This window comes from Pseudophryne corroboree, chromosome 11, assembly GCF_028390025.1.
Source record: "Pseudophryne corroboree isolate aPseCor3 chromosome 11, aPseCor3.hap2, whole genome shotgun sequence".
Classification (NCBI taxonomy): Eukaryota; Metazoa; Chordata; class Amphibia; order Anura; family Myobatrachidae; genus Pseudophryne; species Pseudophryne corroboree.
The window spans coordinates 235,177,182-235,194,138 of record NC_086454.1 but is presented as its reverse complement, the minus strand read 5'-3'; the positions used below and the strand labels follow the sequence as shown (position 1 = coordinate 235,194,138).

General features: G+C 45.3%; 1 protein-coding gene across 3 annotated transcripts in view; it reads left to right on the top strand.

The window, feature by feature from the left end:
- RBL2 (RB transcriptional corepressor like 2) overlaps positions 1 to 16,957 on the top strand; it is a 367,306-nt gene that overhangs the window by 196,887 nt on the left and 153,462 nt on the right. For all 3 annotated transcript variants that reach the window (XM_063945306.1, XM_063945305.1, XM_063945307.1), the window contains 3 exons: positions 3,769 to 3,935; positions 5,291 to 5,400; positions 13,716 to 13,819. In XM_063945306.1, coding sequence (XP_063801376.1) covers positions 3,769 to 3,935; positions 5,291 to 5,400; positions 13,716 to 13,819 — 381 coding nt within the window. The remainder of the gene's footprint in view (positions 1 to 3,768; positions 3,936 to 5,290; positions 5,401 to 13,715; positions 13,820 to 16,957) is intronic.

Sequence of the window (16,957 nt, the reverse complement as noted above, 5' to 3'; positions counted from 1 at the left end):
CAATGAAAATTCTTTGTTCGGCCGTGAGTAAATCTACTAAGTTTTGTGCTAAAATACTTAGCGCATGCGCGCTGGGTACCATGCGCATGCATATTTTTGCCTTAATCGCTCCGTTGCGAAAATCGGCAACGAGCGAACAACTCGGAATGACCCCCTAAGTCTCTATCTACCTTTCAGTACGAATAGCTGGATAAGTGCCTGATGCATATGAGTCTGTAAACTATTGCTGCTGTTTCTTTCGCTATGCGACTGAATACGGTTAAACTCCTATATAAAGGTAATGTAGTAATATGTTTCTCCTACATACAGTACTTGAAATGTATCTGTAGTTGATTATGTGCTCATATTGCTTATTATACTAATGTATAACCTGTGATTGATTGCTAGTGTGATTGCTGACTTTACTATAATTCTGTCAGTTTCTGTGCATTCCGATCCTCAATGCTGGTGCAAGGCAGGGAGGGATCGGATTGTATGTCACTTTAACAAATTTTAAAGTGTTTGCAGTCACAAATTGTGTAATTAACACGTGTGTGATTTTATTTATCATGTCTAAGAGAGGCAAGGGTGAGGAGGATAACTCTACACAGCAGCACCTACACTTATTTCATGTTGGTCTTGCAAAGCTTGGTTAACCTTTCAGGATCTGGTTCAAAATGTATTATATGCAAACTATTTGTTTTAGTTTTCACCAAAGCCTCTTGACTAATCCAAGGCAGGCACAGGTTCAAGTTCAACCACCATGTGCTACTTTTGCACAGACATTATCCAGTATAGCTAAGAGGATAATGCCAGCTCCTATACCAGGGATAGGTTACCCTATTAACCCTTACATGCAACATTCCACCTGGGGTTTATCACATCTAGTACAGTAATCGCAGCCTCTCAACAAAAACAGGTTTAAAAGCCGGTGGTAAGTAAATCACATAGACATGAAACAACATTTTCATAGTCTACACATGTTTCAGAAGGGGACTCGTCGGAGCATGAGGACTCATCGCACTCCGGGTCTGCATACAGAGACGAGGATGAAGGCCTCAGCTCAGTGGACACACCTGAGCTAATTAGTGCTATGAAAGCCATTATATCCTTAGTGGAGGCAGCAGAGCCTTCGTTAACATCTAAGGCACCTGTGTTTAAACGTCCCAAGACAGTTAGGACTGAGTTTCCTGGGTCAGAACAGCTGATGGAAATTATGCAAGAGGCTTGGGTTACAACCAGTAAGAAGTTTAGAATTCCAAAGAAATGGAATTCCCATTATCCTCTTCCAGCTGGGGATTGTTTACTTTGGGAGCCACCTCCCTTTTTAGATACGCATGACTATTCAATTGGTGCGAAAATCTACATTACCTCTGCCTTCAACATCATTAAATGATGTCACGGATAGGAAAATAGCTGGTTTTCTAAAAAACATTTTCTCCTTGTCTGGGGCAATCATAAGACCAGCCATGGCTTTAGCCTGGATGGCAAAAGCATTGGCAGCCTGGCTGATGCATTGGTGGATGATCTTTCATTGGCATCTAGAGAGCAAAAATCCAATATTGCATATATCAAACAGGCAGTTATTTTTATGGAAGAAGCAGCCTTGGATATGGGTACAGTTGCCTCTCGGGCATCAGCCTCAGCAGTAGCAGCTCACAGAGTGGTTTGGCTACGTACATGGAAAGCTGACTCAGAATCCAAGAAGGTTCTGGAGTCTTTGCCTTTTACTGGAGATATTCTTTTTGGTAAAGAATTAAACAGTGTTTTGGAGTCAGAATCAGACACCAAGAAAGTGAAGTTTCCTTCCACACACAAATCCAAGCCTAGATTTCCAGCTTTTCGGCCCTTTCGGACTCAAGGAAAAGCAAAAGGAAAGGGTTATGGAAAACAGTCTAAATCTGACAAGTCTGGTAATACTAAAAAGCATTGGGCTACCAGAGGGCCGGCTTCCAAATAAGAAGATAAGCCATCAGTCTGATGGTGCGGGCCTCCACCTGGGGGACCCCAGAGTGGAAGGCCGAATTGTTCAGTTTGCACAGATCTGGCAGCAGTCTACCACAGATGCCTGGTTGCAAGAAGTGGTATCTCATGGTTATGCGTTTGCTCTCAAGAAACACCCTTTTCAAAGTTTTTTTTTTTAGTACCAGCCCGTCTTCAGTGGAAACGAAGGACAGGGCTTTGCAAGAGGCAGGTTCAGAAGTTGCTTCAGTCAGGAGTGATAATCCGCAGTTCCTACTGCGCAATGAGGACAAGGTTTTTATTCCAACCTGTTTCTAGTACAGAAGCCAAATGGGTCGTTTCGGCCCATACTCAGTCTAAAAGTGCTGAACAAGTACATTTGGGTGCCTCGGTTTCATATGGAGACTTTACGTTCCATTATTTTGGCCTTGGAGCCGGAGGATTTTATGGTGTCCCTGGATATCCAGGATGCTTACCTACAGGTCCCATCAGCGCTATCTCAGGTTTGCTATCCTCCAGCAACATTTTCAGTTTCAGGCCCTACCATTTGGACTGGCCACAGCTCCCAGAGTATTCACCAAAATGATGGCGGTAATGACATCTTATCTCCGTCAGCAGGAATAAGGATTTTTCCATACCTCAACGATTTATTAATCCTGACACAATCTCAGGAATTGCTTCAGTGTCATCTGCAACAGACAATATCTGGGTATCTTCCTAAGGTGGTGTCTAAATTCCACCTTAATGAAGAAATTGTAGTCCCGACCTTCCAGGGGCCGGACTTTTCTGAGGGAGATGCATCGTTGGACGTAGTCCGTGCCTTAAGGATCTACGTGGATCGTACCAGTGCCATCAGAAAGAAAGACACTCTCTTCGCTCTCTACGACTTTCACAAGAGAAGATGGCCTGCTGACAAGCAGACACTAGCGAGGTGGCTTCGAATGACTATTTCAGAAGCATATTCTAGAGCTGATCTCCCTGTTCCGGCTAATGTCTCTGCTCACTCTACTCGTAAGGTAGGTCCGTCATGGTGCTTCAGTAGAACAGATAAGTAAGGCAGCCACATGGTCTTCCATTAACACATTCATTAGACATTATGCCTTTGATACCTTTGCCTCTCGGGACGCTGCATTCGGGTGAAGGATTCTCCTGTCCAATCAGTAGCGTCCCCACCACTAAATTGCTTTGGGACATCCCAATGTTATCCTGTGGATAGCCTGTGGACCCTGCAGGAGAAATAATCGTTATGGTAGACTTACCGTTGATAACTCTATTTTTTCCTAAGTCCACAGGATCCACAGGGATCCAACCTTGACGCACATGATTTGAGGATCCTTTCACTTACTAACCTCTTCCTTCTTGTACGGAAGGGTGTGCATGTGTGTTCTTCTTGCCTGATTAGGGCTCTCTATGATGCTCCTGCCTTCAGCTTTGGAAAACAACTAATTTGCCTGAGCCAGGCGGGGATATAGGGACGGCTCGTTGCATTCTGGGAGGCTGAAAGCTTTGATCGTTTGGTGCCAATCCGCTGTCGCTACCTCATATTCAAATGTTATTCTGTGGATCCTGTGGACTTAGGAGAAATAGAGTTATCGACGTTAAGTCTACCATAACAATTATTTTCTGCAAAATAAGGCGTCCAACGCAAACAGAGTTGCACAGGACCAGGCAGCTCCAACTTGTATTGAGGCAAGGTGTATAAGGACACATATATAATTAACGCATAAAAATGCCTTCAGCATGTTCTCAAGGGCATTACTTTCTAGAAAATGGTGGTGCATCCCACTACCATTATAAATCTATTTGTTATTGGTTACCCTTTTGCAGATGAAATCCCTTAGAATTTCTACTCCACTTACAAGTCTGAAGTATGTAAAAGAGAGCAATCCATACACCACGCCTGTCTCCAGTGCCACGTACAGTGTCAGTCGTCTGTTTGCCATCCTCTCAGGACTAAAACCAGCCCCCAGTGAGAGTCTGCTCCAGATCCTGCGGTGAGACTAGTTGACTGCAGTTTTATATATAAAGTCCATGTGTCTGATTTACCTTAACATCTGTATGGTTTATTAATTTTCATTTATTGCACATTAACACTTTTTAAATGGTGTTCTTGACCATTTAATAGTCTTTGGGGCTCATTAATCAACGAGTGATAAAACTTGTGTATGATAAATGGTGTTCTAGCCAATCAGCTCCTAAGTGTTGTGTTTGATAAATGACAGTTGGGATCTAATTGGCTGGAGCACCATTTATCATATGCAACGGGTTTGATCATTCACAACAAGTTTTATCACTCGATACATGAGCCCCTCATTCTCCTGTTCATCTCTGTGTCTCAATTTGAAGAGGTGACAGAACACCACATAGATCACATGTTTCACAGCAGCAGTATGTATTTGACCCCTTCAACGTTAGGATAGGTGGTATTCATCCTAAGCACTGCTTTGGTTCAAATAAGAGGTTGGCAGTGGCTTCACTATCGGAGTGCGGGCTGCACCCAGGTGTCACCCTCCGGTGCCATTTTCCCTGCCAGTGAGGACATTCCTGCTTTGGGGCTTTAGAGAGCACCGGGAGTCAATGACTACTACAGTGACGCCCCTGGAGGGTGGGTATTGAAACTTACTTAAAAGTCCCATCCTTATATTTGTCTCAGCTTGGAACCAGGTAGGTGTGGAGCTTAATGATGCAGTTATCATACTGGTGATGCGATTATGACATTAAGTCCCTCCCTTTCAAGAAAAGCATTGCCGACATTTTTACAAACCACTAAATAAGTGAGACAGTATGTTCATTGCTTTGTCTCCCTAACCTGGCACCAACAGACTCATGAGTATTCACGCTTGAAATAGGGGAGTCCTCTCTTTCAAATGATATGAACCCTGAGAAGTTATTCTTATCAACATATTACACCCCTGAGCTGTAGAAATCATTATGACATACAGGGATGGGTAAATATTTTTACCATAAACTCAGTGACAACCTTATTTGAGTTGCCCCTTGGTGTTATTGTTTGGTCACAGCAATATCACTAGATCTGGTGGATGGAAAGGGCACTTAGGCCCAGATGTAGAAAGCCTTGGAGAGTAATAAATTGCATGGTGATAAGTGCCAACCAGCCAGATCCTAACTGCCATGTTACAGGCTGTGTTTGAAAAATGACAGCAGCTGATTGGTTGGTACATTATCACTGTGCTATTTATCACTCTCCGAGGCTTGATACATCTGGCCCTCATGGGTCAATTTACTAAGCCTTGGATGGAGATAAAGTGGACTGAGATAAAGGACCATGCAGACTGATGCAGGTAAATGGTGAAATAAGTTCTTACTATATAATATGTATCTCTTGCAGATCCTACTCCAGGAACCCCATACAGGCCATTTCCAGGTGGATTAAAGAAATGTTTGAAGTGTTTTGTGAGAAAACAGTGTCTGAAGGAGGAGAAATTCAATATTGTAAAGGTTTGGCAAATTACTGTTGTATTTCACTATAGATTACATTTGCGATATACCAGTATTTATTGTCCAGTGTTGGACTGGGTCATGAAGGGATAAATGCAGTGTTAGGGGCCCACTTAAGGCGTGTGGCCAGACACCAGAAGGAAAGAAGAATTGCCCCAGTCTGGAGCCTGATTAAAGGGCTTATTCAGAAATGGACGCAGATCTTGCTTCCGCAGCAAGATCTGTGCCCATATACTCACATGCTGGGGGCCGCCTAGCATGTGTGTGGTGCCAACCTGTGATGCACATTTGTTTTTTTTCTCGCAGCCCCCAAAACGCCACCTCTATGCCCCCCGACGGTCGCCGCTGTCAATCACCTTGCGGCTGCATCCTTCCGTGATGCTGCCGCATGGTGAAGGGTCGCACACGCACACCGCTTCTCATGTGCAGACTCTCTGGATGCAGCTGCTGAGTAGAGATGTGCGGCTGCGTCCAGGTCTGAATAAGTCCTCATGGGTCCCTAGACAAGATACTAGGCCCACATTACGCTTGATAATTCCTTGCAAATTTTTTTTTTCTCTAGCATCCATAAGGGATATTGGGGAATCTAGTACAATGGGGTATAGATGTGGTCCAAAGGAGCCAGTGCACTTTAAATTTCTTCCACTGGGTGTGCTGGCTCCTCCCCTCTATGCCCCCTCCCACAGGCAGTTTAGAAAAAAGTGCCCCCAGGAGAGGATGCACATCTCTGAGCTCCAGAGAGTTTTCTTCAATTTCTTTTTCATGTTTGTTATTTTTGGTATGCTGTTTGGGCAACAGCTTACCTGCACCGTGGGAGTTGGGGAGGCGGTCACCGGCCTTACAGAGATGCAGAGTCGCTTCCCCGCTGCAGGACCACCGTCCTGAGGGGTTGTTGTTCAGCGAGGCACTGCGCCTTGGCTATCACAACCGCAGCACGCTGCACACCCCTAACGCTGCCTGAAGGTGACATCGGTGGTGAGTACAAACCGGGGGCCCCGCTAGTGGGGTCTCCCGGTTTACTGTGTGGCTGACCACGGGTGCGGCATACGGGACCCTCCCAGGGGGTCCCGCTAAGATCCCCCATGTAGAATGGCACAAAACCGCTAACACTAGCACTTGTGATGTTTTTTAGCTGTAAGGAGACTTTGCCAGTATAATATATCACTGTAGCTCTGGCGCTATTGGAGGGGGCTGAGCTACCTCAGAGTGGGACCAGAGGCATTTTGGTGCCTTCCTCTGCTTAATGCAGCCATCCACAGCGCTTCCTGACTTCTCAGCCACGCTGGATATCTGGTACAGGGTGTAGCAAAGGGGGAGAGCCACTATTGTACACTATCTGGGTCCTCTACAGGACAGAATTTAATAGTGTTTACTGTGATAAAGTTAGCTGACAGCCTCATTGGGGCTGTGCAGCTAGGAGTGTGCTGGCGTCCTTCTCTCTATCTGTCTCCTCTCACATACAGTAGGGCAGGCTTGCAATATAACTGTCTGGGTGTATGTGTATGTTATTGTGCCTACTGTGAAACATGGGTAAACACAAGCTGTGCAGCGTATGCCACACCAGATTCTCTCCATTATCATCTGATTCTGTTTCATATGAACAATGCAGCCAATCTTCACAAATCAGTGAAGGGGCTGGGGGAGTGGGTCCAGAGCCCCACTGGCTAGGGTCTCTTAAAACTATGATATCACATATGTCATCCCAGCTCACTGCTGTTGCAGATTTAGCTGCTAGGGCAGATGCAGCACAGCCCCCCTCCTCTCATGCAGGACCACAAAAACGTGGTTTACCTGCACTACTCTGACACAGATGAGGATATACTGGAGGATGGGGTGGACTTGGACCCCGTTAGTGGGGATCCCGATTCTGCTCAGGGTATTGAACCCCTAATTCTGACTATACAGCAGTCGCTTTTCTTTATGCAAAACAAGCCTAATGTCACCCTCCCTGATTTTACAGAGTTAGATGACCTATTCAAGTTAGCCTGGAAAAATCCAGATAAAAAATTGCAAGTGTCCAAAAAATGTTTGCGCACTGTCCCATTTGCTCCTAAAGGTAGGAAATTTTGTGAGGAAGCCCCAGGGGTTGATGTATCAGTCTCTCGACTGTCTAAAAAGGTGGTGCTGCCTGCCTCGGGCTCCTTTTCCATAAAGGATCCTGGGAATAGGAAAATTGAGACTACACTCAAATTTATTTACATGGCAGCTGGTATATCGCAAAGGCCTTTCATTGCAGGTTGCTGGATGACCCATGCCATTCATTCCTGGGCCAATCAAATTCAGGGGGGCCTCCCGGGGGATATGCTCTTGGTCACTATAGTGACCCTCCTTAAACACATTTAGGACACTACACGTGTCCTCTGTGATTCGCTCAAGGAGATGGGGAACATTAATACTAGGACTTCTGCCATGGCAGTGTCGGCGCGCAGGGCCTTGTGGTTGCGTCCGTGGATTGCAGATGCAGAATCCAAACGTAGTGTGGAATCCCTCCCCTTTTCTGGGAATGGCTCTTTGAGTTTGAATTAGATACCTGGATTTCCAAAGTTATGGCTGGGAAATTCACGTTTCTCCCCTTTGGGGCCACGCCGGCGACACGCTCCTACCCGGGGCCGTCTGTCCAGTCCTTTCTGTCTCACAGATTTCGATCTAAAGCCAGAGGTGCCTCTAATGCGACTAGAGGTACCAGAGGTAAATCCAGAAAGCCAGCACCAGCTCTCAGGAACAGGCCACCAGTTCTGCTTCCGCTAAGGCCTCCGCATGACGGTGCCCACCCACCCCGAGGGGATCTCGAGGTAGGAGCTCGACTTCATCACTTCAGCCGTGTCTGGGAGACTTCCTGCCAGGATACCTGGGTCAGAGATCTGAGGGCTACAAGCTGGAGTTCGACAGTACTCCTCTTAAACGATTTTTCAAATCAAGCTTACCAGCTTTGGAGGATATGCAAGTTACGTTGCAACAGGCCATCCTAAAGTTGGTCCAGTCCCGCGTGATTGTTCCAGTACCTATACCACAACGCAGAAAAGGTTTTTACTCAAACCTGTTTGTGGTGCCGAAACCGAGTGGTTCGGTAAGACCCATTTTGAATCTGAAATCCTTGAATCCTTACTTGAAGTTGTTCAAGTTCAAAATGGAATCCCTGCGAACAGTGATTGCGGGCCTGGAAGAACAGGAATTCATGGTCTCCTTGGATATCAAGGATGCCTACCTCCATATTCCAATTTGGCCGCCTCATAAGGCGTGCCTGCGGTTTGCCCTGCTGGACAATCACTTCCAATTCCAGGCAATGCCCTTTGGCCTGTCCACCGCTCCGAGGGTGTTCACAAAGGTGATGGCGGAGATGATGTTTCAGCTCCGGGTCCAGGGAGTCAACATTATTCCTTACCTGGACGACCTTCTGATCAAAGTAAGATCCAGGGAGCTTTTGTTGCTCCATATCGACCGCACTATCCACCTTCTGTCACGCCATGGTCCCACCTGGAGCCGATTCAGTGGCTTCTGTTCCTGGGGATGTTGATGGATACTGTGGCCCAGAAGGTGTTCCTACAAGAGGACAAGGCCAGAACACTTCAGGAGATGGTCCGCATGGTAGTCCGGCCTGCTCGAGTGTCCATCCATCTTTGCATTAGATTGTTGGGAAGACGGTCGCCTCCAACGAGGCGATCCAATATGGCAGGTTCCATGCCAGAACTTTTCAGTTGGATCTCCTGAGCAAATGGTCCAGTTCATATCTTCAGAGGCACCGGATGATACAGCTGTCGCTTTAGGCCAGAATTTCCCTCCTGTGGTGGCTGCAGTCCTCCAATCTACTGGAGGGCCGGAGTTTCGGAATTCAGGTTTGGACCCGCATGACAGATGCAAGTCTACGAGGATGGGGAGCTGTCACCCAAGGGGCGCAGTACCAGGGCATGTGGTCAGCCCACGAAAGCCTTCTTCCGATCAACATTCTGGAACTTCGGGCGATCTACAATGCTCTGCTTCAGGCCTCTCCTCTGCTCCAGGATCACACAATCTAGGTACAGTCGGACAACTCCACAGCGGTGGCGTACATCAATCGATAAGGAGGGACAAAAAGCAGAGCCTGCATGTGAGAGGTGTCAAAAATACTCCTCTGGGCGGAAGGAAATGCAAGAGCAATGTCCGCAATCTTCATTCCGGGTGTGGCAACTGGCAAGTGAACTTCCTGAGTCGTCACGATCTCCACCCGGGGAAGTGGGGACTCCACCAGCAGGTGTTCCAGCAGGTCATCAAGCAGGTCATCAACCGGTGGGGCTGCCTGTAAATAGACATGATGGCTTTTCGTCTCAACAAGAAACTTCCCTGGTATTGCTCACGAACCAGGGACCCTCAGGCAAGGGCAGTGGATGCTCTGACGTCGCCTTGGCCTTACCGGCTGGTCAACCTGTTTCCTCCGATTCCGTTACTCCCCAGGGTGCTCAAGCGCATCAGAAATCTGGGAGTCCAGGCAATTCTTATTGCCCTGGATTGGCCTCGGAGGGCGTGGTATGTGGATCTTCTGGGCATGTCCATCAAAGACCCTTGTCCTCTACAACTATGAAGAGATCTTCTTCAACAAGGTCCGTTCGTCTACCCGGACTTACGCCGACTTCGTTTGACGGCATGGAGGTTGAGCGGAACATACTAGCTCACAAGGGTCTTTCCAAGAAGGTTATTGCTACCATGGTTCAGGCTAGGAAACCTGTGACATCAAAACACTATCATCATACCTGGAGGAGATATGTCTCGTGGTGTGAGGAACGCACGTATCCGCCTTGGGCTTACGTCTGGGTTCCATTAAGATGCCTCTCCATTTTCTTCCAGAAGAAATTGGCAGTATTGCCAGAAGTTAAGACCTTCTTGCAAGGGGTTCTCCACATCCAACTTCCTTTTGTGCCGCCTACGGTACCTTGGGATCTGAATGTAGTGTTGGAATTTCTACAGTTCTCCTGGTTTGAACCTCTGATGACGGTAGAAGACAAGTACCTCACGTGGAAGACGGTGATGTTACTGGCCCTAGCTTCTGCTCGATGTGTCTCAAAATTGGGGGCCTTGTCTTTTACGAGGACAGAGCGGAGCTCCGGACTAGGCAGCAGTTCCTGCCGAAGGGTGTCTCTGCGTTTCACTTGAATCAGCCTATTGTGATTCCGTCTGGTTCTGGCACTTCTGCTCCTCTGGAGGCATTGGATTTTGTGCGAGCCTTGAAGATTTATGTCAAGAGAACGGCTCGGATCAGAAAGACAGATTCTTTGTTCGTGCTCTATGATGCGCAGAAAAAGGGTTGTCCTGCTTCAAAGCAGTCCATTGCTCGTTGGATTAGGTTTACTATTCAACAGGTCTATGTATCGGCAGCCTTACCTGTTCCGAAGTCTCTGAAGGCCCACTCTACAAGATCAGTAAGTTCTTCCTGTGCGGCTGCCCGTGGAGTCTCGGCCTTACACCTTTGAAGAGCTGCTACCTAGTCGAGGAAGAACACTTTTGTGAAGTTCTACAAGTTTGATACCCTGGCCAAAGAGGATACCCAGTTTGGGCAGGCGGTGCTGCAGCAGTCTCCACACGTTCCCGCCCGTTCTGGAAGCTTTGGGACGTCCCCATCATACTAGATTTCCCCAGTATCCCTTATGGATGCTAGAGGAAATAGGAATTGAGGGGCAGATGTATTAACCTGGAGAAGGCATAAGGAAGTGCTAAACCAGTGATATGGGCAAGGTGATAAAGGCACCAGCCAACCAGCTCCAATATGTAAATTAACAGTTAGGATCTGATTGGCTGGTGCCATTATCACCTTGCACATATCACTGGTTTATCACTGCCTTATGCCTTCTCCAGTTTAATACATCTGCCCCTGAATTACCTACCGGTAAATCCTTTTCTCGTAGTCCATAAGGGATATTGGGTGCCCGCCTCCGTGCGTTGACTTTTCTGCAGGTAATTGTTATGTGGTTACCTGTTCAGCTGTTGCTGTAATTCCCAGCCGTTGCTGGTTGTTATATGTTAGTGGTGTGCTGGTGTGTAAATCTCACCACTCTTTGTTATCATATTTCTTTCTCTCATATATGTCCTTTCTCCTTTGGGCACATTTTTACCTATAACTGCCTGTGGGAGGGGGCATAGAGGGGAGGAGCCAGCACACCCAGTTGAAGAAATTTAAAGTGCAATGGCTCCTTTGGACCCCATCTATACCCCATCGAACAAGATTACCCAATATCCCTTGTGGACTACGAGAAAAGTATTTACCGGTAGGTAATTAAAATCCGATTTTTGTTTTTTTTGGCAGACTAGAGCAGACGGCAAAATGGGGAAAGAAACTCTTTTTGTTGGGGGCAGATATACAAAAGTATTTTTAATAGTATTCAATTAAAATATTAAAGACTCACAACATTGTAATCCTATAAATTTATTTACTAATATATTGCAATAATGTCACATAATTGTATCAGTACTTATTCTCCCAGCCAGGAAACAGCATTTTTGTAGAAATTATACACAAAGGGGTCTATTTACTAAGCCTTGGATCAAGCTAAAGTGGACGGAGATAAAGAACCAGCCAATCAGCACCTAACTGCCATGTCACAGGCTGTGTTTGGAAATTGGCAGTTAGAAGCTGATTGGCTGGTACTTAATCTCCATCCAAGGTTTAGTAAATAGACCCCAAAGTAAGGAAAGATTCTCAGGCTAGGTGTCTGGGGTTTATAAATCAGCTATCAGATGCGCCTAGCCTGTGAATCTTTTCTTACTTTGTGTGTGTGTGTGTGTGTGTGTGTGTGTGTGTGTGTGTGTGTATATATATATATATATATATATATATATATATATATATAGATGCATTCATAAGGTGCGTTTCAATGCCTTTATTGTGGCATTTTCAACAGGCTTATAATGGTGTATTAAGCCTGATGAAAATGCCACTATAAAGGCATTGAAACGTTGCAATCCACTTGCTTGTATATGAAATTCTTTCCGACTGGAGTGCCGCACCTTATGAATGCATCTATCCTATCCTGTGAGGGCAACCAGCAAAGCAATCGCTTCAGCTACTAAGAGGAGTGCCGGTAATACAAATCTATATATATATATATCCGGTGCCCTGTCATTAGAAATGATATGTAGACAGTGTGCGACTGGCACTCGGTAGACTTTAAAGAAAGGGCTGACACAGTTGCTTATGACATAAGCAACTGTGTCAGCCCTTTCTTTCAAGTCTCCTGAGTGCCAGTCGCACACTGTCTACATATATTTATATATATATATGTATATATATATATATTATATTTGTTTTTATATATAAAAAATATAGTACAAGTGAAGTAGATTAAAAGTTAGTGCTCAGTGACAATTTTGCCAATAGATATAAATACCACTATAAAGAATATATAAAAAAGCTATAATTACAATACATACACAGTGGATATTTGGCAGTCTCCCTGTGCAATACACCTGTTCAGTGTAAGATCTGCAAAAGTACAAAGAAACAGGGGGCGTCACTTACGGTGCATTTACAAGTAATGAGAACTTTATCTTGCAGTAAGGCTGAGTGACACTGGACCATGGGATTGCAGGTTGGGGTTGGAGTTTGGCACCTAATGTAAACTGTAGCTTCAAACCCAAGCTCCTGACCCCTACAAAACCATGGTTACATTTTTCTTTGGGTGCCTCAACCCCAACCTGCAATCCCGTGGTCCAGTGTTGCCCAGCCTGCTTAAAAGAAAAGTATTCAATGGTAAGCGACTGAAAATCCTATTTTTTAAAACATGAATTGTGTATCTGCGTATTACAAGGATGGTGATAAAGTGCTCATCAATATTTCTTTGTTCAGCCTGTGGTCAATTTTTCATAAATTATATTTCCTTAGAACAAAGGGGGTAATTCAGAATTGATTGCAGCAGCAAATTGGAAGCAGTTGGGCAAAAACGTGCACTGCAGGTGGGGCACATATAACATTTGCAGAGAGTGTTAGATTTGGGTGGTTTATTTTGTTTCTGTGCAGGGTAAATACTGGTTGCTTTATTTTCACACTGCAATTTAGATTTCAGTTTGAACACACCCCACCCAAATCTAACTCTCTCTGCACATGTTATATCTGCCCCCTGCAGTGCACATGGTTTTACCCAACTGCTAACAAATTTGCTGCTGCGATCAACTCTGAATTAACCCCCAAAAATGCAAATGTGTAATTCATTCAATTTGATATTTTCCCAAGATGGTAGGTAATTATACTAAATATCGATCTCTAATGGGGTTGAGGTGCACAAATTGTAAAAAAAAAAAAAAATGTTAAGAAATATTTTTTAGAGGTGGCTTACCAATTACATATATTGCAGATATTGCTAAGAAATACTTCAGGCTGGCGGAGATGTTGTATTATAAAGTCCTGGAAACCATCATTGAGCAGGAAAGGAAACGACTGGGAGATGTGGATCTCTCTGTAAGTGAACAAAATATATTTTTTTGCCCATTAAAACTCTTTAAGAACATGTTGTACCCTGATATTGTGATGTGTAAGTAGAAGGGAGTCTGATCTCTTAGGCCAGGTACACATTACAACGACCTGGATCGTGGCCGTCAGGACAACTGATGTAAAGAAAAACAGGTCTCCCGTAAATACAGAATGATATAGTGCGCAATCTCAAAATATATAGTTCAGTGGACGCATCCAGGAGCATGCCATTGTCTGCCGGGTCACCACATCTGACATGCAGGACATCGGATGTGACGACGTCGCTGACGACCCACGGGAACGTGCAATTGGGCGTACACACTAGACGAGTGTCACACTGATCTGATATATCGTGCAATGTGTACCCACCCTTAGTAACGTGACAGTTCATCTCCTCACTGAGCGCGCTGTTACTATTTGTTCACGCATGGTTGACAGATAATTGTATTCTCCTGGCATATGCGATACAAGTTTTTATTTTCCTTCAGAATGTTGTAATATGCTCAGTGTATGCAGTGCTTGAGTGAAATGGTTAGACACACCAAGGATATTTTTAAGGCAAGGACGAAGATGGCTTCCTCTGTAACAGAGTGGGGTAAAAAGCGTACAGTTCAGGATCTAGTCATCCCCTGGTGTCACAACTGAGGGCCTGAGCTGACGGGAGGCAGCCTCAGTTGTAGGGGCTGAGATGTAACGGAACCTGGGAGGTTGTATCAGACCCCTAGACATGTAAGTAACATGTAGAATAACTGCCCGAAGGCGTGACCACGACAACCAGGATAAAAGTCAATGATGTTTATTATGACAAACTCCGTAACACAGCAGCAGTAAAAGGAAACATAAAAGTCAACAGAGGATAAATACAATTCCTGGGTACTACAGGGTGGCAAGGGCCACAGGCACTGGTAGTGTGAGACAGTTCTTATAATCTTCTAGTTGGAAAGTCCTTACCAGACTGACTGTAGCAATGGAGAGAACCCAGGATCGTACCAGCTGATGTTCCAGGAAAGGCTGGGCTGCTGAAGGTAAAACGGCTGCTGTGGATACTGGCTGGAACCAGACTGTTGTTGGTACGGAGTGGATACTGGCTGGAACCAGTTAAATAATAAACGAACTTGAGAGCGATGAAATAATAATTAAGTTTGGAGTTTGAGAGCGGTGAAATAATAATACCGGTGGAGAGTGGTAAACTGCAGAAAAGGACACCGGCCCTTTAAGAGAAGCTATACACTGCTGGAAGCTGGGCTGGAAGCAGGTGATTGTTTGAGAGCGGTGAAATAATAATACCGGTGGAGAGTGGTAAACTGCAGAAAGGACACCGGCCCTTTAAGAGAAGCTGTACACTGCTGGAAGCTGGGCTGGAAGCAGGTGATTGTTGTAGCTGGAAACAGGTGAGTCCAGAATGGATCGGAGAGTCAGGCTACACCGCAGATGGAATGCTGGTGCGGGTCTCTATAGCAGAAGTCTGGAGACAGGAGCTGGAACCTGGAAGACAACCACAGGAGAGAGACAAACTGGAACTAGGTTAGACAACCAAAGCACTGACGCCTTCCTTGCTCAGGCACAGCATACTTATACCTGCAGCAAGGAAGGGGTTGGCTAGGCAATTATGCAAATCAACAATACAGACAGCAGATTGGTGGAAATAATCAGATGACAAAATCCAAGATGGCTGCGCCCATGCAGACACTTGGAGGGAAGTTTGGTTTGTAATCCATGTGAGAATTGAAACAGTAATGGCGACGCCGGCCACAGGAGACAGGAGACGCCAGACTGACAAGCGCACATTTAACCACGCGGGCACAGCGGAGGCCGCGGCTGATGAAATCACCACTCTGACATTCTGCATGTGGAAACTCAGGAACAGCGGGATCCGGTCCTGGAACGCTGAGCCAGCCTTAGGAGGCATCTGAAGGGTAAGTAATGGCGTCCAGATACCCGGATCGTGACACCTGGCATCTCACAAAATGCATACTGTAGGAGCAGCAGCCATTTTGCAGTCTCATTGGTTTCTCAGCTTCTTGGCTTTGTCCAGTTCTGGAAAGAGGTCAAATAAAATAAATCTGATGGAAATACAGCAGCTCTAAACCGGGTTCAAGCATATTTGACAGAGGAAGAAAAAGTACTTTCTGTAGCTAAATTACCAGTAATATCATCAGGAAGCTAAAACCTCTTGTTATAAATAATGGTTTAGTACTATAACCCCAGTGGTTCTCAAATTTGATCCTCAGGACCCCAAACAGTTCATGTTTTTCACGTCACCTGTGGATTTAAAATGTGACGATTGGTAATGCACCTGTTTACGTGCTGGGTCACCTGCAATACGTGACCAGTTTGGGTTCCCGAGGACCAAGTTTTGTTTTGTTTTTTAAAGAATTTGTTTATTAGAGGGATCAGAACACAATACTATAATACAGTTGTCAAAATCAAGAGACAAAAACAAGTGCATAAAATAGGAAAAAAACAATGTAGACAGTAGAATAAATATGATCCATTTTAACAATTTGAAGAAGAAAGAGAGGGATAGATATGAGAGAGAAGAAAAAGGGAGAGGATAGAGTTAAAACACAGTGGTAGTTGAGAGGGGCGAAGAAAGAGGCCAATAGAAGAGGAACAGAGAAGGGAAATGATAGAAAGGGTGGATCCTCTGTGAAAGAGTGAGAGAATTTTGGGTGAAACCTGAAAAAAGGACGACAAATCGCAGAGCGAATGGGGAGGCAACTCGTTGGAGGGAGATCCATGAGGACCATACGGAGTAAAATATTTTGAGGAGTTATTAATGATGCTAGTCATGTATTCCATGTGGTACACGTACCAAATACGAGCTAATATAGAATGAATGGAAGGAGCATCTGCACCTTTCCCGTCCATTGCAGTTTGACAGGCGGTTGCAGAGACCACATGATGCATCAATTGGTTTTGGTGCCTGGATAAGGTTGGGACATATAGTGGCATAAGAAAAACTTAGGGTCATACGGAATAGGCAGTTGTAATAAAGTCGTTATGTAGGCGATGACATTCTTCCATAAAGTAATTATTTTAGGGCAGGACCACCATATATGCATGAAGGAGCCTTCTGTATCACAGCCCCTCCAACACCTATCAGAAGAGCCATGATAAATTTTG